Genomic DNA, 24,227 nt, shown 5'->3' on the forward strand with positions numbered 1-24,227 from the left:
CAACTCTGGGAACATTTTCGATGCTTAAAAAGAGCCCAAGGGGAACCAAACAGAGAATGTGGCAAAGTGTCCATTGACTTTTTTTTTTCTTGTTCATCATCGTCTTGAAATAAAAACGGATTTTTTTTTTTTTTTTTTTAATGCAAGCTAGAGAATAAGCACTTCCATTCTTGCAATCCAGCCAGGTCTGGGATGAAAGCAACTCCTTCAGAAAAACAGGATGAAACAGCAGCACACAAACCATGTAGGGGAGAAAGGATTGGAAGATGAAAACTCTCTTAGTGTCCTCAAAACAAAAACTTGATCAAAGCACGCACCTCCCAGTCTTGAAACACGGTGTAAAGACTTTAGTGTGGGGAACAAAAGACTCAGGGAGGAAGAATGAAAACAAAGGAATGGCCAAAAGAGAGAGATGGGGTGAAGCATCGCCATTCTTCCAAGACCAGGAACGAAATTCGTCCCAGAAATAAAGGGCATAAAAGAAAGACAACTGCAACACAACCATAGAAAGTGCGTGTGACACGTTGGGCCAGGAAGCCGGTATGACAATATTTTCTCATAGAACGATATTCTATTTCATCACCATATGCTTTAGGAAAATCCAATATGTTCCTGCCAGACTTCTAACATTTTTTCCCAAGATGGTAAAAGCTTTAGGGAACGTGTCAAAGATACTTAGCACCCACTGCATTTTTGACTATTACACATCAGTAATTCTCTGGCTCATGAATTTTAATAATTCCATCACAACCCAGTTTGCCAATCACTGTCCCCAGCACTAGCTGATGAAAACACATGCAGCAGCAGATCCTGTTTGGGTTTTCTTCCCGGGCGCTGTTGAATCTGCAAATGGAAATTAGATAGGTCTACAACTCGTTTAAAGAAAATGTATGCCAAGATGGGATGCAAGCGTGATTTGAAGAATTATTTCAAAACACGGGTCGATGCTACTTCAAAGTACAGCTCACGAGGTACCCGGGGAAGGAGTGAACGTTAAAGGTTTAATCACTCAATCACAGACTACTGCAGACTAAGTAACTCAAATGGGAATTCCACAGGACACGAACCATGAGTCGCATGTGCCATTGGCTCCTCACACCCCTTGGTGGGGAGCACTTTCTCAGCTGCGCGCATCCACAGCCTTCTCCCCGCACCCGTCTGCATTTGCGTATTTCCAACCAAATTTCTGGTGACTGTCCCGGCTTCGTCACCCATGACGTACCACACTTGGAAGGGCGGCCAGTAAACCATAAGGTGGTATATAAAAACCGAATTCGGTGCTACACCATGCATCGGGACGTGTGAGTACCAAATTGAAGGCATCTGTTTTTATCTGTCTCCCTTTTCTTCGATTTTCTTTCTGTCAAAGGCTAACTTTATCCTTCCAGTCACCTGAGTTGCAAATGTGAGCGTCTTTCACGCTCCTCCTTCATTGCGCTCTTCAGTTACCAAACTCTGTTAGTTCTCTAGTAACTCCTAAAGCAGCCTTTGAACCGTTGTCCCCTTTCCAGTCCAATTTACCCAAGCCAGACCCTCTGCGTCTCAGACCCACACTCTGCTAAAAATCACTCCAGAGCTTCCTGCTCCCAGCTTGAGTCCTGTCCAATTCAGCCCTTTTGTTCACACCTGGGAGATCTTACTAAAAATGCTACTTTAATCTTGTGGCTCCTCTGCTCAAAAGCACTATTTACCGGATAAAGAACAAAGCCCCCGTTTCATAGCCCACGGCCAAGGTAGGTACCCGACTCTTTGAAGCTGCACCTTCCACGGCTTCTCAAAACAAGCCCTTTGAGGCAGGTGCATTGTTCCAGCCCCAGAAACTGAGCAATTGCCAGTGGCTGCTTGCCCTGCCCGAGGCACCTTCCTCCTCTTCCCACCTATGAATCCTAGTTCCCGTGAGGCCCCAACAGCTTCCCGAACCACCTCTGCCCACTGGCTCTGTCTGCCTGGACACTCACTCGGGTGCTCGTTCAAGGTCTGCGCCTCCTCACAGGGCTGCTGGCCTGCCGTGCTGCTGTTGAATCTGCAGAGGGGGCTTTTGTTTTCCCCAAATAGATGCAAGCTTTGGGAGGACCACCACCTTCAAGTAACATTCATTAAGCACCTGCTGTGTGCAGAGTCCTTCTTGAGGTGCCACAAAGATAGAGCAGTATCTCAGGGCTGCTATGACAAACTCCCACAGACTGAGTGATTTATAAACAACACAAATGTATTTGTCACAGCGTTAGAGTCTGGACGTCAGAGATCAGGGTGCGAGCATGATCAGGTTCTGATGAAGAGACCTCCTTTCCAAGTTGCAGAGGACAGACTCCTCACTGTGTGGAAGGAGGCAAGGGATGTCTCTCAGAGCCTCTTTTATAAGGACAGTAGTCCCATTCGCCTCATGACTTAACTGCTTCCCAAAGCTCCCACCTCCAGATACCGTCACCATTGGGGTTGGGATTTTAGCCTATGAATTTGGGGGGTCACAGACATTCAGACCGTCACGGGAGCGTTATACTTCTTTGGCTTTCCATGACAACAAACAGGGCACTGTGCATATCACAGCTGTCCCATGTGTATTCTGAGTGAACTGATTTCCATAAGTTTGATATTGTAAAATTATGATTTCACAATCAAACTGTCAAAATTAAATCCCATAAACGCCTTCCTCATTTCATAGTAGAGAAACTATGGTAAAGAAAGATGGAAGATCTTATTAACCCGATGTATTGGTAACAAAATTAATATCTGAACACACATATTTGTCTTCTATTTTCATGCTCTAACTGGCAAACCTTTCTATGTCACTTCAAGAAAGATGTGCCCTAGATTCAACTTTTCTTTCCACTGGTAATTAATGAATTGTTCATCTGCCCGAGGCACTTTCTGGCTTCCGTCCCCTGTCCAACAAAGCACGGAGTCTTGCGTTCTGATCTCTCATTTTTTCATATGGTTCTCCTAATTTAGACTCAATCATGAGAAGCTCGAATCCTGTGGAACTGTAGCCAAAGTCAAACAAATGAAAATAGATGCTTCTTACACTCACATTCCCATTGCCCCAATTTACAGCTACACAGATAATTCCTGAGTTTCCTTGATAATTATGGGAATTTTCCAAAAAAAAAAATGTGTTTGGTCACATGCCTAGTTAGTTTCCATTAGATAAAAACACATGTGAATCCAGGAGTATCTTATATTTATCATAAAGAGACTTTGGTGCAAGACGGATTGATAAAGCACATGCGTTGTCTTCACATTATGTTAATTGGGAGGATGAGAACATTCCAGGTGGTAAGTCTTCACATTCGTTTAGTACAAACAGGTGATTCAACACTGAAAATCAAACAGCCCAAACAAAACATAATTTATAAACACATACATTATCAAAAGTGCATAAAATGAAACAGACGCACAGAAAAAAAAAAGCCCTAACACTAAGATATTAACAAAGGTTTTTTTTTCCCCCACCTGAGTAGATTCATTCATTCATTTATTCATTCATTCACTAAGCGTATACTCTTGGAGAATTTATAGTGTCAGACACTATGTTAGGCATTGAGTTGTAAGACTTTTTTCAGTTCTCCAAAGTTCCATAACAACATGTATTAATTTTATGGTGAAAAATGAGCTTTTTAAATTATAATTCGTTGTGATGGTTAATTTTATGTGTTAACTTGGCCACAAAGTGCCCAAATATTTGGGAGAACATTCTTCTGCGTGTGTCATAAGGGTGTTGTAAGTATGAATATACATATGTATATAATATGTAATGTATGTAGCTGGGTAGACCTATCTACTTACCTGGCTGTTTACCTGTTTTTCCATCATTAAACATAAAGCTTAAGGAAACTGATAATTAGGGCTTCATTAAAATTAAGAAAATGTGTTTCTTTGAAGACTCTACTGACAGAGTGAAATGCACCAAGCCTGGAAGAAGATACTTGTAACGTATGTACCTGACAAAGTACTTGTATCCAGAGTATACAGAGTATGCCTAGAAATCCGTATGAAAAACACAGACGACCCGTTAAAAATTGGCAAAGGATTTGAATACGCACTGTACAAGTGAAATATTCAAATATAATTAAACATATGAAAAGGTACTAAACATCATTGGTCATCAGGAAAATGCAAATTAAAATTACAACAACTTAGCCCAGTGCACACCAGAATGGCTTGAAATTTATATAACCTAGGGGCATGTTGGGTGGCTCAGTCGGTTGAGCGTCCAACTCTTGATTTCGGCTCAGGTCATGACCCCAGCGTCGTGGGATAGAGCCCCATGGAATTTGGGGCTTGGAATTCTCTCTGCCTCTCCCTCTGCCCCTTTGCCCCTCTCCCCCACTTGCACTCTCTCTCTCTCTCTCTCTCTCTCTCTGTAAAAAATAAATAAATAAATAAATAATCTAACCTGACAATTCCAAGTGTTGACAAGGATGTGAAGGAACTGGCATTCTCATGCACCCTAGTGGTAGTTTAATGCTGGTTGGTAAACGCCATTTTGGAAAACTGGGAGTACCTACAAAAGCAGAGCATTTATATCACCTATGACCTAGCAATTCCATTCTTTAGCAAATGCCCCATAGAAATGCATGTGTGTACCAAAAGACACACACAGGAATGCTTGTAGCAGTAGAAATATGATAGCCAAAACTTGAAAACGACTCAAATGCTTGTCAATAGTAGATTGGAGCAAGAAATTATAGTATTTCTAGAAAGGCAAAGTAACAGACCACTGCTACTGGCAACAGTGTATGTGAACTTCAAAACAATGACTGAAAAAAGCTAGCTACATAGGAGTGTATATTGTCTGGTTCTATTTACATAAAGTTCAAGTCAAGCATAACTAATCCCTGCTGGTAAAAGTCACGGTAGCCGCTTCTTCTGTGTTTAGGGGATGGAGTAACGAGGTTTCTGGGGGTGCTGGCGGTTTTTTGATCGAAGTGGTTGGTTACACAGGTATTTTCAGGGGATAAAATTTCATTTAACTATACACTTACAATTGGTGCGTTTTTCAGTGTGTATGAAAAATAGTTGAAGGTAGTTTAAGATAAAGTTTAGCATATGGCACCACATGGCCTGCTGAACAGTTCTCACGAAGCACTGAAGCTCCTTTAGAGATGAGGGTCTGATAAAAATGTTGTTCCTTCTCATTCATCTCCAAAAGTAGTCAGCGATCTCTTCTCTTAGTGTTTTCAGTAATGAGAGCCTTTTCACCTGGATTGTGTTCTTCATCCATTTCTTCCTGTCAAAAATCCTTTCTTCCCCTTTAAGACTGAGTAAGCGGTTCCATCTCCTCGATGAAGCCTTCCTTGACTTCCTTAGGAAGCATTTTGATCAAGCTTTACTGCTTCATCGTCCACCGGTCACGTTCACTGCATCTGCCTAAATCCCAGTGTCCCTGGGGGCACTTTTTATTTTCCTTTAACTGTTTATGGCATTCTTCCCTCCTATTTCAGTTATTTCTATTTTTGTGTTTTCACTGCTTAAAGGGAAAGGTTACTTCTTCACCATTGTTTAAAAATATTATCCTATTCTATAGACAGCGCCTTGGACCTGTGTCTACTACTTATCCTCTCACAATTTCCAAATTTACATCTCCTGCCAGCCCTGTCCCTGGAACGAGTCCTGTGTATCCACCTGCCAACTCCTTATCCCCACTGGGATTCTAACAGGCACCTTAAACTTCACATGGCCAAACCCTGACTCAACCCCCTCAAACCTGCATCTTCCATTCTCTGAATAAATGGCGACTCTGTCAGTTGCTCAGGTCAAAAACCTTAGAGTCACCCTGCACTCGTCTCTCTCTTTCTCTCAACACCCTATATCTGATGCATTGGTAAAGCCTCTCAACGGTGCCCTCAAGATATAACCTGAGGCTGACTGACCCCTTCTAGACACCTCTGCCATGAGCACCTTCTTCAAGTCACCATAGCCTCTCCCCTGAAATATCCCAACAGCCACCTGTCTTTGAACTTCGCTCTTTGGTCTGTTCGCACACTGGCTAGCATATCCTTTTAAAAATCTATGACAGATCATCAGCCCTCTGCTGACAGCACCGCAATGGCAAAAGCCCTTCTCTACCCAATCTCCTCCACTTCCTCCTCCTCCTCCTTTTCCCCCCTGCCCCACACCCACCCCCTGCTGAAACCCTCCTGGCCTCCGTGCGATTGCTCCACTGCCCAGGCATTGTCCCTACTCTGAGGTCCCTTCCACCAGGAACGCTCTTCCTTCTAAGAACCAAGGTGCTCACTCCCTCACCTCCTTCAAGACCCTGCTTACACATTACCTTCGCAGTGGCCAACCTACATTAGATTGTATTCCCACTCTCCTCACTCCCCTCCAGCTCCGTCCTTCCCTTTCTTTCCCCCACAGCACTTAACACGGTCCATATTCTTTTTTTTTTTTTTTTTAACGCTTATTTATTTTTGAGACAGAGAGAGACAGAGCATGAACGGGGGAGGGTCAGAGAGAGAGGGAGACAGAATCTGAAACAGGCTCCAGGCTCTGAGCAGTCAGCACAGAGCCCGACGCAGGGCTCGAACTCACGGATCACGAGATCTGACCTGAGCCGAAGTCGGACGCTTAACCGACGGAGCCACCCAGGCGCCCCAACACTGTCCATATTCTTTACAGACCCTCTATATATTATTTAGCTTTGTGCTGTCTGTCTCCTCCAACTAAAAAGTAAATAGCACAAGGATAGATATTGGTATCTATTGTATTCATCAGATTCATGAATTCAAAAATTCATCACATTTTTGCTGGATTCATGAATAAACAGTAGGTCCCTAATATATCACCTAGGAATGAATGGATAAATGAACAAACAAAATAACCCATAGAATTTAGTTTTCCAGAGACACCATGTGCCAATTTCTATCCTCCTAATTTATTTTACCACATTGGATAGAAATTTTTCCACATTTCACATTAATCTGCCTCCTTAAATAGATGGTATAGACACCATTTAACTCTGTCTTTGTGACTCTGGGTCATTGACAGGAACCTATGTTGCTGTACTGAGATACCGTCAAAGGTTATCAAAACTTGTACAGTTGGCTTTGCCTCCAGTAAGTTCCATGTCTGCTGTTATTGTTTCTCTCTACCTTCCCACGGTGCTTTCTGCGAATCTATTTTGGTCAAGGATTCCTCTAATTTGCATTTTCAAAGTCAGGCTTACTAAGCTAGTTAGAGATGTGTCTGTTGGCCCTGAGTGACAACTAAGGGCTTCTCCAAGGAGCCAAATTCTAATACTTCAGTCCTCGTGCGGAACTGAACATCCCTTTTACTCCTCAGAAGTCAGTCTGTTTCTTTCCCAGTTTTACTGTGCTAGCAATCGAAACGACAAGGGAAATGACTTCTGAACACTTGAGAAAATGAGCTACTAATGAAATGTTGGGTAATATTTATATGAATATACATTCCTTGTTATGTATATGTGCAAACGTATGCATTGTGAGATATTTCACAAGTCTTCTTCAACACTAGCCTTCTTCAACACAAAAGGCAATGTAAAAAGCTGGATTATACTATTGCTAACTTACTTTTTTAAGGAAAATTATGTACTAAAAATTCTCCAAATTTGTTTCAGTTACATAACACATTCATGTTTATCATACTCACTATTTGCCTTTTCTCAGGTTCGAATTTAACAAAAAAAATTTGTGAATTACTTTCCAAAGGTCGGAATTATTTTAATTGCTGTTTAGAATATGATGATCCTAGTTCAGTCACGTAGTATTAGTTCCACCTCTCTGTGCAACCCATTTAATAGTCCTTTTCGCCTGTGGACGCAGGAAGTAGTTCAGAAGTATTGAAGATGTGTAACCAGAACCCCTTTAAGCCCAGGATGACCTGATTAGGTTAATAGAAGCTCCCCGAACAACTTAGCCGTTCTGCAGGGAAGCATCCATTGTATGAGGACCCAAAGCAGTAATCTGTCCTGGTCTGTTCTATAAACTTTGTCCTGGGGTCAGTTGCTTAAAGCCACAAGATTCTTTTTTTTTGGTTAGTGTTTTGTTTTGTTTTGTTTTTACTCTGTCAACAATGGAAAAGCAAAACATTGCTTCAGAGAAAGACACTTTTAACTTCCCAAGGCTGATTTCTGTTTCCGGTGCTCTGAGCCACGCCTTCCCACACCGATCTCCCAATTAGGCGTGTCTTCTATGCTGTCTTCATTCTGCCTTACTTCCTCAATAGAAGTTCTTCCCTTCCCCCCACTACCCTCCAAAAATGAGTTGAAAGTCACTAACTTCAGTTTATGTCATAGTGTTGTGGGCTGAATTGTGTCCTCCCAAAATTCATATGGCGTAGTCCTAACCCCTCAGCACCTCTGACTGTGACTGTAAGGTCATATGGGCGGGCCCTAATCCAATATGACTGGCATCCCCCTAGGAAGGGGAGGGCTTGACACGGCTGTGTGAGCACACATGGAAGATGACAAGACGATCCGAGAAGAAGGTGGCATCTGTAAGCCAAAGAGAGAGAGGGCTCAGAAAAAAACAACCTGCCAACATCTCAGCCGTGGACATTCAGCATCCACAACTCTGAGGGGGCAGAAAAAATCTGTTGTTTAGCCCACCCCGTCTGTGGTCTTTCGTTATCGCTTACTTATTGTAGCGAGGACTCTTCCTAGTTTTAAGAGTTGTTTGAAGAAATAAGCAAAACATATGATGTTCCTAATTTTATTATATATGACATTACAGAAAGTTTTCAGATTTGAAAAACTGAACAGCATTATTACATATCATATCATTGGGCCTCCGTGTTCAGTGTGCTATAAAAAATATAAAGTTCTTAATTACATCCCATTTGAAACATAATCTTTGACCATGGATTTGCACATGTCCTATAATTTTGTTCTGTCCTTTGACAATTGAACTACAGTTGACTGGCTTAAGACCAATAAATGTCTAATTAAGGATAAATTGTCTCAGTTTTTGGCATCCATATAATTTCCATCTTTTCCTAAATTGAATTAAGTTTATGAGATCAAATTGCTCATCATTAAAACCAGCACTCTCACACTTTCCTTTTTCCATTCCATGCATTTTTATAAAATATGTGCAAAAGTGCAATAAAATTCACATTACTGCATAAAGCACTGCTATAAAGAGTAAAATGGAAGATGCCCCCAGAACTGAACTATGAGCTGAGAGGCAGCTCTCCCAGGCTAAAATCATCAATTTGTCTTTCCACATCCAAACGTCCAGATTTGGCCTGGAGAAAGCAATTAAAGGATCAAATGTACAATGCTCCAAATGTGGTTTATATGCAGGTAATCACTCTCTGCTGGCTGAGTGCCTTGTTCTCAATAAGCAATAGCTATTATTACTGTTGTTGTTGTTGTCATTTTGATTATAATTTTTGGTGTCATTGCATAAATATACTGTGTTTCGTGTTGCCTAGCGGGATTGCAAGGGCCCACAGTCTTCTAGCAAACATTTGTGGAGCCCTGACTGTGCCAGGGGTGGGACTGGGTGGTGTGGTGAGAAGGACTGTGCCCTTTGGTGGCTTCCACTCCAGCAACAAGTTATATAAATGAGCAGATCAGCCCCAGGGCAGCATGGCAAATGAAGCACCCACGTGTGTGGGGGACGCTCAACTATCCCCCAGCTATCTGTCTCTTGTACAGGAAGGGTCACGAGAGAACAATCCGGGGAGGTCTGAGAAGGCTCTGAAACCTGAACAGGGGAGCAGAAATTATTTAAAACTTATCTTCGATCACAGTGTTGGCTGCATAATTTGTGTTTCAGTGTTTCTGTAACTATTTTTCAGGTTTGCTTTCTTCAGAGGCCTCTCTCCTTGGCTGACAGAGGACCAGCTTCTTGCTGTGACCTCACATGGTCTTCCTCTGTATGCGCTCATACGTCTGTGTCACACTCTCCCCTTCTTCTAAGGACAACAGACACTGGGTTAGGGCAGGCCTATGTAACTTATCTTACCTTACAACCTTTTTAAAGGCCCCATCTCTAAATACAATCCTACTTTTCTGAAGCACTAAGGGTTAGGACTTCACCAGGTGAATTTGGGAAGACATGATTCCGCCCATAACACTGTGATGTGATCTAAAGTTAATGAGTCTAAATTCAATTTTTCCTCTTCTTTTGGTCACTGCTTAGCAATATTCTTTTAATAATTCTACTAATCATCATGCCCTTGTATGTACAAAGGTTTCATATACACTTTTTTTTAGTCCCAAGACATTGAGTATGGAATAGGCACTGTTATGTTTCAGGTGAGAAAACTAAAACTCAGAATTGCAACGTTGTCTGATAAAGCTTAAGTAGTTAGTAAGTGCTACAACAAGTTGTCTTGGTCAGTTCAGCTGCTGTAACAAAATACCATAAACTGGGTGGCTTATAGACAACAGAATTTTATTTCTTACAGTTCTGGAGGCTGGGAAGTCCAAGATCAAAGTGACAGCAGGTTCAGCATCTGGTGAGAGACTGCTTCCTGGTTCATAGATGGTTGTCTTTTTACTGTAATTTCACATGGCCAAACAGAGGGAGCTCTCTGAAGCCTTTTCATAAGGGTACTAATTCCATTCACAAAGATTCCACCTTCATGACCTAATCGTCTTCCAAAGGCCCCGTCTCCTAATACCATCCCTTTGGGGGTTAGATTTCAACATGTGACTTTTGGAGCGCCCCAACATTGAGTCTATAGCATAGGTGACTGCTTAGACCTTCTGACCTCCTTCCAGAAGACCATCAGATGTCTTGTCCAGGGTACTTTCTACTATACCATCATGTCCTGTGTTATTGGGAAGCAACTCTCTTTTATAAAATGTAGAGCTATGATGTGGAACGTAACAGCCGATGCTTTCCCCAATTATCCAGACTGTCCAAACAATTCACATTAATCACAGACTCATAAATAAGAAGATAAGGGGAATTCTAAAAACCAGCTAGTTCAACTCTCCACATTTCACTGATAAGGAAACCAAGGCCAAAGAATGAATAACACGTCCAAGGTCACATAAGAAATAAGCTGGAGACTAAGACTAGAAACCAGTCTTCATCCTTCTATCCTGCTGATAATTCAGTAACTTATTAACCAGACATTCGTGGAGCAACACATGTAGCAATTTAGAGAAACAAATCCACAGCCAAAGTCTCCTGGACTGGAACGTGTTTTCCATGATCTACACCAGCTGTCACTTAAACTCCTAGAACCTGTTTCTCTTCTGAAAAATAGGAATAATAATACCAAGTCAGAGTTAAATGAGATAATACAGGTAAAGGACCTTGAGTTGCAACAAATGTAGTAAGTACTCGATGAGGGGAACGTGCCATATTCATCTTTATTACCTGTTACATGGGTACTATGTAGCTACTGTAATAAATAACATGTTAGTTTCTCAGAGCTGGAAATGTTTTGCCAGTCCCAATGCAGGATTGTGGAATAGAGTTTCACAGACCACAAAGGACTGCCTTCAGTGGCTGCCTTTGGGGTTACTACTCCAAGTTTAGAAAATTTAAAGATAGAAAATTGCTGAACCCAGTGAAATGCCAGATGTTTCAAACAGAGGAGTAGGTCTCCCAGTCAAGTCAGTATCACATCTGGATACATACTGGTCATTAACATCTCTCTCAGTAATATCCATACAGTACTAAATCTAAATATTCTTTTTTATTTTTTTTAACGTTTATTTATTTTTGAGACAGAGAGAGACAGAGCAGGAACAGGGGAGGGTCAGAGAGAGAGGGAGACACAGATTCTGAAACAGGCTCCAGGCTCTGAGCCATCAGCACAGAGCCCAATGCGGGGCTGGAACTCACGGACCGTGAGATCATGACCTGAGCCGAAGTCAGACGCTCAACCGACTGAGCCACCCAGGTGCCCCTAAATCTAAATATTCTTAACAGAGAAGAATATCCTGGATTTCTGTGTATAACTTCGCTCAGCCTTTACCAATTATAATGCTCAATGCCAGATACATTTTTGCTAGTGGGTTACAACCACACAATTAGCACCCTTTTTCTCCCCGTGAAAGAGTCTACATTTCTGACACTGCCAGAGGAAACAAAGCAATTTTATTTTTAAACTACCATTGTTTTTAGTTCCTTTGTCCACAAAACCATAATGAGACACACACAGGGTATCCAATTTTAGATTTGGTGTGCTACCAGGATATTTTCTTTCAGGAGAAAAAAATTAGAGGAAATTACTGTACAAATAATCATGTCCCTCTGGTGACTATGCTGGTAACCACTGGGCAAAATAGTTTGTCACTCTTGAGACTTTGTCATGGAAACCATCATATCTGAAGTGGCCCCTAAAGAAACTACACGTTCCTCATGACCTTCCCAAATGGAAAAAATCTGGTTTGAATAAGTTAGAAAGGCAAGAAGAATTTGCCCAGGAGTCATAGACTTTATAATCTAGGTTGAGTTATTACTTTTCTTAATGCAGAAATTTGGCAAAAAAAAAAAAAAAATCAAATAAACATTCTGAGGATTTTATAGAAAGAGAAATCTCTGGCAATGATTAAGTTCAGCTAAGCTGGAGCCTGATCATTCAGCTAAAAGGCAGCAAAGGTGGGGAACCCCAATTCAAACCCAACTGTTAAGTCATCCCTGACACTTGACTGTGATACAGCTGGTCCCACAACTTCCTGTTTTGTTTTGACTTGCATATATCACTGAGTAATTTGCAGAAATAGGGATTTTTTTAAAAAATTACATACACATATAAATTGCATTTGTATATAAATTACAGCAAAAAGATTAGAGGCTACAAGTCTATTTCTTGTTTTTTTGCTTTGGGTAAAAAATGAAAATATACAAAAAATATTCAGGGGAGGAGATCATTATGAAACAGAAATACATGCAATTCTTTCCTCCCCTTCTGTTTGTTAAGCTGGGAGAATGAGCCTCTCCTCTCTGTTCTTTGGGCCTCTAGAATATACCCATGCTCAACACATGTCAAGAATTGTATTTCCATTGGTCCTTATGCCAGTTCTGAGAGGGAGGAAGAAATGCATGAGAAACATGGGCTCTGCTGGGCACAGCTCCAGGCGTTCTGTCATTCATGGTGCCAGCTGCCCTTCAAGGAGACTTCAGCAGCCCCAAGTAGACACAAAACATAAGCCTCGGGGAAATTAAGTGACTCCATCCAGGTGAGGGCAGAGTGAGAGGTGGGACAGCATCTGTCTGTCGGAGGGCTGTTACAGACATCACTCGATTAGGACCTGCTAGATATAGATACCCTCCCACCCCCCTGCCACCCCAGCTATGGGAAAGGCCACGCTTGATGTTTGTTTTTTAATTGCAACGAGATAGAAATTTCAGAAGAGAAAAGAGGGGAAACTGGGAGGGGAGGGAGGAGAAGAGGACATTGAGGAGAGGAGAATCTGGGAACAGCACCCTTGACCTTCTAATGCTGTGGGTTTAGAAGGCTAGGCTGCCAAGCTGCTCAAGGACCCATGAAGAAAATAAGTTCTCTCCCTTCAAAGAAATGTCTTCAGGAAAAAAAATTGCCATGAACAGCTTTCTTTTCCCAGAAACTAGAGTGTTTTCCCCTTAGGTCAATGACCATTAGATAACTGACCCTATTTTCATTTTTGTTTTGGCCCCAAAAACTTAGAATGACATTTACAGCTCAATTTTATTAACTCTGTAGTTAACTCTCTAGTCCGTCTAAACATTTATTCCATCTTTCTACCTGGCCTTGTCTGTTTATAGTTATGTATTCTCAGGTACCATTTTCAACTATTGTATGTTAGCTAGTAAATTATATATGCTTGTAGACAAACGCCATTCTTATGTGACCAATAAATAAAATAAATAATGATTTCATGCATCTGATCAATTACCTGATATAGTTATTAGCATGTATTAATTTTCATTGACTATTTAATACGCTTACTTTGCATTATGGATTCTACCGATTGTATTCAAAGTTACTTTTCCCTTAGTTCAGTCAACAAATATTTATCAAGTGTTCACTGTATGCCAGACACTGAACCGTGTGTTGGGTTCCCAATGAAAGCAACACACACACAGCCTCTGTTTTCAGGAAGATGTTGCAATTGTCACATGAAAAGTACAAGGAAGAAGAAGTACAGGGTGGTAAGTGAAAAGTACAAGGAAGGAGAAGAAGGGGGTGAACTAGAACCACCCTCCGACCTAGAACAGGTGAACTTGAGCTAATCCCAGGGTTTCAGGACTGCCCCAGGAAGGTCACATTTGACTTGATATCTATAGGGCCTTAATGAAGATAAAAGGCTGGTGGGGCAAGGGTGGAGTTGGGGAGCATTTCAAGCAGAGAAAACAACACGGGCAAGGCTCTAGGGTACAAAGAGCTTTGACGGCAAGGGAAGGAGGTGATCTTGAGGTTGGAAGATTGTGTCAACAGGTAGAGAGACACGTTAACCTAGAGAGAGAGTCATACTGAAGATTCTTTGTCCCAAAAATGTTGATGAGGCTATAAAATGACGTGCTCAAAGTCATCCAGCCAGTGAATAAGGATGTGTATAAGAAATATCAACATAGCAAAACTGAATCAGCTTGTAGCTAATAATACATGCTAAAGGGAAAACTGAAATGATCTTGAAAATTATTTCTTTAGTGCTTTCACATATAGGGCATTATCAAAATTGCTGTTAAGTCAAAAAAATTCAACACAGATGTTGTTAAACAGTTATTATTAAATTTACTCTTACATACCCCAGTTTACATAGGACAAAACTGATGTTCAGAGGAGTTAAGTGCTTTGTTTGAGATTACTCCAAAACAGTAGCAAAACTGGGAGTAGGACTCAGGACTACTGAATCCACATCTTGTGTTCTGTCCATGAAGCATGTCCCACGTGGCGCTTATCTGATTCTTTAAATTCATGTTCAAGACTGGGTCCCAGGGAACAAGCCAGAGGATGAAAACTTTTCCGTAAAACTGCCCTTGAGCTGTTATTGAGGCATATAAATGACAGCGAAGGAGAAGATGTGAGGTAGATTTTATAAATTATTCTAATAAATGGGAAGTCATTAGATTATTCATGCAAATGCATGATCAATCTTGAATTTTTACAAAGGAAAGAAAACAAAACATCTTTCACCACTGAAAGGTAATTTGAAATTTGTTACACTTAAGATGTTAAAAAATCGAGGCAAACCTTAGCTGTGCATGCTTTGATTTTAAAAAGCTTTCACTCTTGGGTGGGAAATTAAACGTTCTTATTCCTATCCCTCATGAGAGGAAAAGAAAAACTTGAAGGAATATAGAGGAATTGTTTTCTTTTTTCACATAAACAATGTTCTACTGTTGAGTTGTTCTTGTAAAAAAAAAAAAAAGTAGCTTTAAGCAACGTCAAGAAATGCAAATGGGGTTTCATCAGAATGGTACTCTTGACAATAAAGGAGAAGGAAATCTCATGAGAAAAAAGGAGCCATAGAAGAGAGACGAGAGTCCCCTCAAAGTCATTTGGCTCCAGAGGCTGAAGGATCACATCAGTTGTGCCACAGCAAGAGTTATTGGATGGCCTCAGCTCTGCTTCCATTAGCAGGGACCCACCTTCCCTCTCGAGTGCTGTCTTCCTTCTCTACACAACCCACGGTGCCTGTTGAGATCTCCTGGGCCTCAGGGAATGCGGTTGTGACCCTGGACATGGTCTCTGCCTCCCTGGCCATTAGAGCTCCTTGAAACTCCCTGCCACATCATAATCACTATCAATTTTGTCCTCTGCTCTGCATCTTTTCCCTACCTTATACTTCTGCTTCCTCATACTGTTAGATGACCATTGCTTTGGTTTCTTTACAGCCCCACTAGACCTCTGTGACCCTAAGGCCTCAGTCTACCTGAGTTCTGTCCATGGGAGTTTTTGGCGTCAGCCCCTGCCTTCTATATTTCCATTCTATATTCCTCAATTCGCACCGTGAGCGAAAACCTGATTGGCCTGGTGAATGGCCCCATTCTGATTTTGACACAGCTGTATCTAACAGGTCCTGCCATTGACTGCTGTTGGGCTATGGATTCACCACCCTTGGATCAGGCAGTCACCACTCCCCCAGCAAGCTATAGCCAAGGGTAACATCATGGAGAGTAACATGGCATATGACATGAAGACAAGCTCTGATCTGAAGTCCGTGTTAAAATTCCAGCTCTGTCAGCCATGGGACTTTGGGCAAATCCCTAAAGGCTTCTTCTATAAAAGGAGGGGGATTGTAACGTCTGTCTCACTGGGTTGTCATGAGCACTAAATGAAGTAACACATGGAAAACCTTACCACTGTGTTTAGGACCCAGTAAGGGCTCCATTGGTATCAGCTGCTATTACTGTGGGTTTCTACTGACAGTCCTCAGCAAGTGGCCATGAGCAGGCCAACTGCCCTTGGCTGGGGACTGTGGATCCAGAGAAAGTCATCAAGGACCCTGCGCAATCACAAGCATACAATGTCTTCAACCTCGGCTCTACCTGTCGAAGCTCACTCACAGATCTTTGTAAGTGGGGAAGATGCTGAGAGGGCTTTGGATTTTTTTTTTTCTACACAAACACTTTTCACATGACCAATTTAATCCACAAAATCAATATACACAAATGTGGGTAACTGCGGGAATAGGCTGTCAAAAGTGCCCTTTTTCAGTTGAGCCTTCTGTGACATACTCCTGGTTGTTTAGCCAGGTTTTTATGGTTGTTTAGGTATTTGTGTGTGTGTATGTACAGATGTGTTTTAACAAGAACCCCTCATTATTATGTGACCTGTTGAGATCTACAGGAATTATCTGGTAACCTGGGAAATTAGTTTATTTAAATCTGGTTCAATCAGGCCTGTTAAGTCACCTAAGTAGAACTAACTAAATATTTTCATTTGAATTAACAATTGTAACTGTTATATAACAATACAGAAATGGGTTTGGTCCAAGGCAGGGTGGTTAGTCTCTGACCCCATCTGAACTGGGTTAGAGATGAAATGGCCTGTGACACCAGCTGACTCTTGAGATGACATGAAATCACTGCATTCCACTGTCCGACTCCAGGGAAGCACCTTTCACACTATGTTCTAGTATATACCATGACAAAAAACAGCGACTTCTGAAGTCTAGACGATCCAGAAAAATCTCACTAGGGAAGGGAGGGGGGCAGGGCTCACAGACCAATGTTTGTCAGAGGTTGAAGTATAGCTCTCTGACACAAAAACCTGAAAAGTATAAATCGGATTATGGTCATTCCCATTTTCAATGCTTCCAATAGCACAGACATGAGTTCTTTACCGTGTGAGAGTGCTGCTGCCTCTCTTTCTCTAACTCGTGGTTCAATACACGTAAGCTGCTCTGCTTCCAACCTGTGCCCAGCACATACCAAGGTCTTTCCCAGCTCAGGGGCCCAGTCCCCTGTGAGTCCCCTCCCTCACCACCCACCTGAGATTCCTCCTGCACAGCCAACTCATTATTTCCTATCTCGATAAGCACCCTAATGTGTTTCTTACATAGCACCTGTCATGATTTATAATTATTTTATTTATAAGCTCACTTGAATTCTGAGATCTTTGTTCCTAGACTCAAGGCTTTCTGAAAGCAGAGACCATCTCTGTTTTATTTACTGTTAGGCCTCCAACATTTCGCCCAATGCCTAGCCCACAGGAGGTACTCAATAAATATTTGTTGAATAAATTAAAGACAGGAGGGAAATCGAAGGGCAATTCACATGCTATAGGGAAATAGATGTCTTGTTCTTTAAATGGGTGAATTGTATGGTGTAAATTGTATGTTATGTGAACTATGTATCAAAAGAACTGTTCTCAGAAGAACAAAAACTTACAAATGGAATCTATGCTCAGAACTTTGAGGCTCCTTATAGGATTGTGGCATGCAACTTCATTTCGTGCACAAGTAACGCTTTACAAATGGAGGAGAATCGTGTTAATAACAAAGAAACAGTGAACTGCTGCACCATTCGTTGGTTATTAAAGGGCACACCAGTCCTTAACAGAAACTAGAGATCAACAAACCGCAATTAGAGGGTGACTGATAATACGTGTGCCTAGATAGGGAGTCCCATGATGCCTACTCAGCCTTTGGAAGACCAGAGACTGGACGAGGTAAAGAGGAAAGTGAACTTTGTTTCTGCTGCAGTGGGATCCAAGAGGTTGGTTGGGAGTTGAGGGCAGGGGAGGATTAATATCTTCTCCCCATCAGCTGTGTTCACTGCTTGATCTCCTAAAGCATTCAAATGTTAAAATCTGATTACAGAAAAGCTTTTATTTCGTTTTTGCCATTCGTATGTCTATACCACTTGAATATGGGCAAAGCAATCTGTAATTATTATTTTTTGCTTTATTCAAAGTACTTTTATGCTGAACAGGTAGGTTGATGTTTCAAACTCAGCTATATCTGGGCCCTTTGTATGATGAGAATAACAGAATGTCCCAATCAACTTAAAATAACTCACTTGGAGGCTATCTTCTTAGGAGATGCCTGTCCTATCTGTAGATAAAGCTACTTATGGGATTTTGTAAGCTGTTTTATGGACCCTTAGAGCTCTCTAAAATTTTTTCTGGATCAAGGTGAGCATTTACAAAATAAACCATGAGTAACCATTGGTATGATAAATAGGGTGTAAGTAGCTCCTTGTTCTATCCTATAATAGCAGAGAGTCCCTTGGCTTAAAGGAATCAGGTCTTTGGTGGAATGTCCTTGGCTCTTTCTTTACAGAAAATGGTAGAAAGTAAAATTCCCCTTCCAGAATTAACCATCTCTTAAAGGTTAAGATACCGCTTGGATTCAACACCTCCACGGATCCTAGAAACTGACTAATAACAGGTGCTAAATTAAAACTAACTTGGGTCTGATCCTAACTCAATCACTCCGTGAGATTATATATGACATAGACAAGTTATTTAGCCTCTTTAAGACTATCTTCCCATCCGTGTGATGGAAATAGGAATACTTACTACCTTCTCTCAGAATAGGAATACTACTACTTCACGGATGAAGTAAAACAGAACACAGCAATCACAGTGCCTGGCTCACAGAAGGCACCGCAACAGTAGGCCTTAGTTGTTATTGTTATTCCAAGAGAAAGTTCTGTCAAAATCATATGGTGTTTCCCCACACACCAAAATACCGTATTATGAAAGCGAAACCCCTCCAAACCTCAGTTTCCCCATTTTTAAATAAAAATAAAACAAATAGCAAAAGTAAGAATTAAAGAAGAAAATACATATGACAGCCATCTGTAAATTATACAGCTGCATTAGCCTTATTTAATATATTGGTTTTATCATTGGTGCTATCAGTACTGTAATACTGGAAGCAATCATAACTCCTGTCATATACCACAAAAATCCACAACCAGTTCAGCCTCAGGATTAAAGATAATGAAGAGACACTATTTTGTTTCCTGAAGGGAGGAAAAAAAAACACAAAAGAAAAGAATCATTACGGAATGCAACAGCACATATCAGTGTTAATTTTTTAAAAGGGCAAAATCTGTTAACGTTTTCAGCCTTACAGTTTGCACCAATGAGGAGGGAAATAAGTTAAATATTTGTATGCACATGCAGGGAGAGTAAGACAGGATTTGGTTGTAAGACAGATTCCAAATCCTATTGGTTTCCCTGGGGCAAAAATGCAGGGATAATATGACAAAATATAGATGGCCGTCAAAAATGATATCATGAATCTGATCTCAAAATTTGGTCCTTGGCAACAAGTGCGAAAGCATCTCCATGGCACAGAGGTGACCTATTTTTGAGGCTAGAGGAAGGAATTCTCAACTTTGAGCAAGCATCAGAATCATGCAGAAGGCTTGTTAAAACACAAATCGTGGGGCCCTACCATGTCATCTGAATGAGCAGGTTGTGGTGCAGGCCAAGAATTTGTGACGCCGACACTGGTTTCTACTTTGAAGACACCGGATTGATAATGTAGGTATTTCTGCAGTAATGCTCAACTCCATGAGGATGGTTGGAAGGAAAACATGATAGTGTTTTGTTTTGTTTTTTAATTTTATTAAGGAATAGTTAGCATAATTATTATATGCTAATATATACACAATAAATATAATTGTGTGTATTTAAGGTGTATGACATGATGATTTGACATACATATATGTTGTGAGATTATTACCAAGATCAACATAATTAAATACATCCATCACCTAACATGCTTATGCCGTACTCCTTTTTTCATTGTGTGTGCGTGTGTGTGTGTGTGTGTGTGTGTGTGTGGTTAAGAATGCTTGTGATCTACTCTCAGCAACTTTCAAGTACATAATACCATATTATTTTTTTTTTAATTTTTTTTTTAACGTTTATTTATTTTTGGGACAGAGAGAGACAGAGCATGAACGGGGGAGGGGCAGAGAGAGAGGGAGACACAGAATCGGAAACAGGCTCCAGACTCCGAGCCATCAGCCCAGAGCCTGACGCGGGGCTCGAACTCACGGACCGCGAGATCGTGACCTGAGCCGAAGTCGGAGGCTTAACCGACTGAGCCACCCAGGCGCCCCATAATACCATATTATTAACTACAGTCAAGATGCTGTACTTTAGATCCTCAGAATCCGTTCTTCTTATAACTGAAAGTGTGTACCCTTTGACCTGTATCACCCCATTCCCCTTCCCCCAGCTCCTGTCAACCACCACTCTGCTGCCTGTTTTTATGAATGCATCTTATTTTATGTTCCACATATAAGTGATATCATACAGTATTTGTGTTTCTCTGTCTGGCTTATTTCACTTAGCATAATGTCCTCTGGTTTCATCCACGTTATTGCAAATGGCAGGATTTCCTGCTTTTTTATGTCTGGATCCTATTCCATTGTGTGTGTGTGTGTGTGTGTGTGTGTGTGTGTGTGTGTGTGAGAATATGTGTATACCACATTTCCCTTATCCACTCATCCATCAAAGGACATTTCAGTTGTTTGCATATCTTGGCTATTGTGAGTAATGCTTCAATGAAAGGGGAGTGCAGGTATCTCTTCAAGATACCAATTTCAATTCCTTCATATATATATATACTCAGGGATGGGATTGCTGAACCATATGGTAGTTCGCTTTAAAATTTCTGAGGAACTAGGGGCGCCTGGGTGGCTCAGTCGGTTGGGCGTCCGACTTCAGCTCAGGTCACGATCTCGCGGTCCATGAGTTCGAGCCCTGCGTCGGGCTCTGGGCTGATGGCTCAGAGCCTGGAGCCTGCTTCCAATTCTGTGTCTCCCTCTCTCTTTGCCCCTCCCCCGTTCATGCTCTGTCTCTCTCTGTCTCAAAAATAAATAAACGTTAAAAAAAATTTTTTTTAAATAAATAAAAAATAAAAAAAATAAAATTTCTAAGGAACTACCATATTGTTTTCTATAATGACTGTACCAATTTACCTTTCCACCAACAGTGTATAAGGGCTCCCTTTTCTCCACACCCTTGCTAACATTTATTATCTCTTGTCTTTTTGGTAAGAGCGATCCTAAGTGGTGAGAGATGATACCTCATTGTGGTTTTGATTTGCATTTCCTTGATTATCAGTGATATTAAGCACTTTTCATATACCTATCGGTATGCCATTTGTATGTCTTTGGAAGAATGTCTATTCAGGTCATTTGCCCATGTTTTATTGTATTATTTGCTTTTTTGCTATTGAGTTATATGAGGTGTTGTTTTTTTTTTTAATTATATTTTGGACATGGACCCCTTATCAGATATATGGCTTGCAAGCACTTTCTCCTCATTTATACCTTATATTTTCAATTTACTGATTGTTTTCTTTCCTATGCAGAAGCTCGTTAGTTTGATGTGGCCTCACTTGTTTATTTTCATTTTTGTTGCCTTTGCTTTTGGTGTCTAAGAATCATTGTGAAGGCCAGTGTCAAAGATCCTTTTACCTATGTTTTCTTGTAAGAGTTTTATGGTTTCACGTCTTACATTTAAGTCTCTGATCTATTTGTGAGTCGTGTAAGACAGGGGTCCAGTTTCATGATTTCACATGTAGATATCCAGGGGTGCCTGGGAGGTTCAGTCAGTAAAGCCTCTGACTTCGGCTCAGGTCGTGATCTCGAGGTTCTTGGGTTCGAGCCCACATCAGGCTCTGTGCTAACAGCTCAGAGCCAGAGCTTGTTTTGAGTTCTGTGTCTCCCTCTCTCTCTCTGCCCCTCTCCCGCTCTCAAAAATAAATAAACATTAAAAAAAAGTTTTTAAAAAAAGATGACATGTAGATATCCAGTTTTCCCAGCAGCATTTATTGAAGAGACTACCCTTGCTATCCTTTCCACATTTTTCATTCTTGGAGCCATTGTCAAAAACTGGTTGACCCTATACATGTGAGTTTATGCATGGGCTCTCTATTCTGTTCCTCTTTTATACCCCTACCACACTGTTTTGATTACTATTGCTTTGTAATATAGCTTGAAATCAGGAAGTATGATGCTTTCAGCTTTGTTCTTCTTTGTCAGGATTGCTTTGGCTATTCAGAGTCCTTTGTGGTTCCATAAAAAATTTTAGGATAGTCTTTTCCTATTTCTGTGAAAAATGCCATTGATATTTTGATAAGGATTGCATTGAATCTATAGATCATTTGGGGCAGTATTGATATTTTCACAATATTAATACTTCCCATCCAAGAAAATGAGAGATCTTCCTATTTATTTGTCTTCTTCAGTTTTTTCTTCAATGTCTTATAGTCTTCAGTGTACAGGTTTTTCACTTCCTTGGTTAAATTTATTCCAAAGTATCTTATTGTTTTGATGTTATTGTAAATGAAATTGTTTTCTTAATTTCTCTGTCATATAGTATGCTTTTAGTTTCTAGAAATGTAACTGATTTTTCTATGCTGATTTTGTATCCTATAACTGTAGTGAATTCATTTATTCTAATAGTTCTTTAGAATGTTCTATATATAAGATCATATCATCTGCAGAGATAATTTTATTTTTTCTTTTCTAATTTGGATGATTTTTAGTTCTTTTTCTTGCCTAATGGCTATGGCTAGGACTTCCAGTACTATGTTGAACAGAAATGGTGAGAGTAGGCATGCTCGTCTTTTTCCTAATCTTATTGGAAAGGTTTTTATCTTGTCACCATTACGACGTTAGCTGTGGGCCTGTCAAATATGGCCTTTATTATGTTGAGAAGTATTTCTTCTATACTTAATTTGTTAAAAGTTTTTATCATGAAAAGACGTTAAATTGTGTCAAGTCCTTTTTCTGCACTTCTTGAAATGATATGATATTTATCCTTCATTCTATTAATGTGGTATGTCAGATTCATTGATTTGCATATGTTGAATCACCCTTGTATCCCAGCTTGAATCCCACTTGATTATGGCAAACGACCGCTTTAATGCTCTTGAATTCAGTTTGCTAGTATTTTATCGAGAATTTTTGCATCTATGTTTATCAGGGATATTGGCCCATAATTTTCTTAGAGTGTCCTTGCCTTGATATCAGCGTAATACTGGCCTCATAAAATGAATTTGGAAGTGTTCCTTCGTCTTCAATTTTTTTGAAAGAGTTTGAGAAGGATTGGAATTAATTCTTCTTTAAGTGTTTGGTATAATTCACCCATGAAGCCATATGGTCGTGGGCTTTTATCTGTTAGGAAATTTTTCATTACAGAACATAAGGGTGTTTGATTTTAAATGGAAGTATCGCCATAAAAGATGGGGAATGGGAGGTAAAAAAATTGAAATTATGATCAAGATGCTGTTATTTGTGGAATATCTGTTCTGTGAATCAGTGGAAACCAGGGATTCCTCTGACCCTACTGGCTTGGTGAAGTCTCAAAGTATTGGCAGGCTCCCAAATGATCCCCCAAAATGCAACTTAAGTGCAAACGAGAGTCAGTTTGGCCTGATGAAGACACCACAATCCTGGGCACTGTTGAAAGGATGTGAAAGGATGGGAGAAAGTCATTCAGCAGAGACCTGAATGTTGTTCTGTCTCTTTATTATTCAAGTTGAGCAATTTCCTCTGGTATTACCAGATTCCCAGCTGTGACTGAATTCCAGGCCCAAAAAGCACTTTTGCTATTGCAACTGGGCAAAATTAGGGATCATAATGGCCAGTACCTGTCTGGGGCTCACTATGCACTGGGCACTTTACATGCATTATCCTGTATAATCCTTATATCAGTCTGTAAAGTAGGAACTACTGTAATTCTGCATGTCTCTCCCTCCCCCCCCCCCCCATTTTTTAAGGGAGAAAACCGAGTCTAAGCAAGTGGCTCTGAGTCACAAAGCCAGTAAATAACAGAGCTGTATTTGAAAACAGAGCTCACTCACTCCTGAGCCTGGTCTACATCCAGACAGAACTTGG

General features: G+C 40.7%; 1 protein-coding gene across 1 annotated transcript in view; it reads left to right on the forward strand.

Annotated features, from left to right (window-relative positions):
* The first annotated feature begins 1,068 nt into the window (after positions 1 to 1,068).
* PLEKHG7 (pleckstrin homology and RhoGEF domain containing G7) overlaps positions 1,069 to 24,227 on the forward strand; it is a 128,070-nt gene continuing 104,911 nt past the window's right edge. Inside the window, 2 exon segments of the mRNA XM_032593795.1 lie at positions 1,069 to 1,301; positions 16,282 to 16,426. Of these exon segments, the coding sequence (XP_032449686.1) occupies positions 1,069 to 1,301; positions 16,282 to 16,426 (378 nt within the window).

This window comes from Lynx canadensis, chromosome B4 (genome assembly GCF_007474595.2).
Source record: "Lynx canadensis isolate LIC74 chromosome B4, mLynCan4.pri.v2, whole genome shotgun sequence".
NCBI classification, from domain to species: domain Eukaryota; kingdom Metazoa; phylum Chordata; class Mammalia; order Carnivora; family Felidae; genus Lynx; species Lynx canadensis.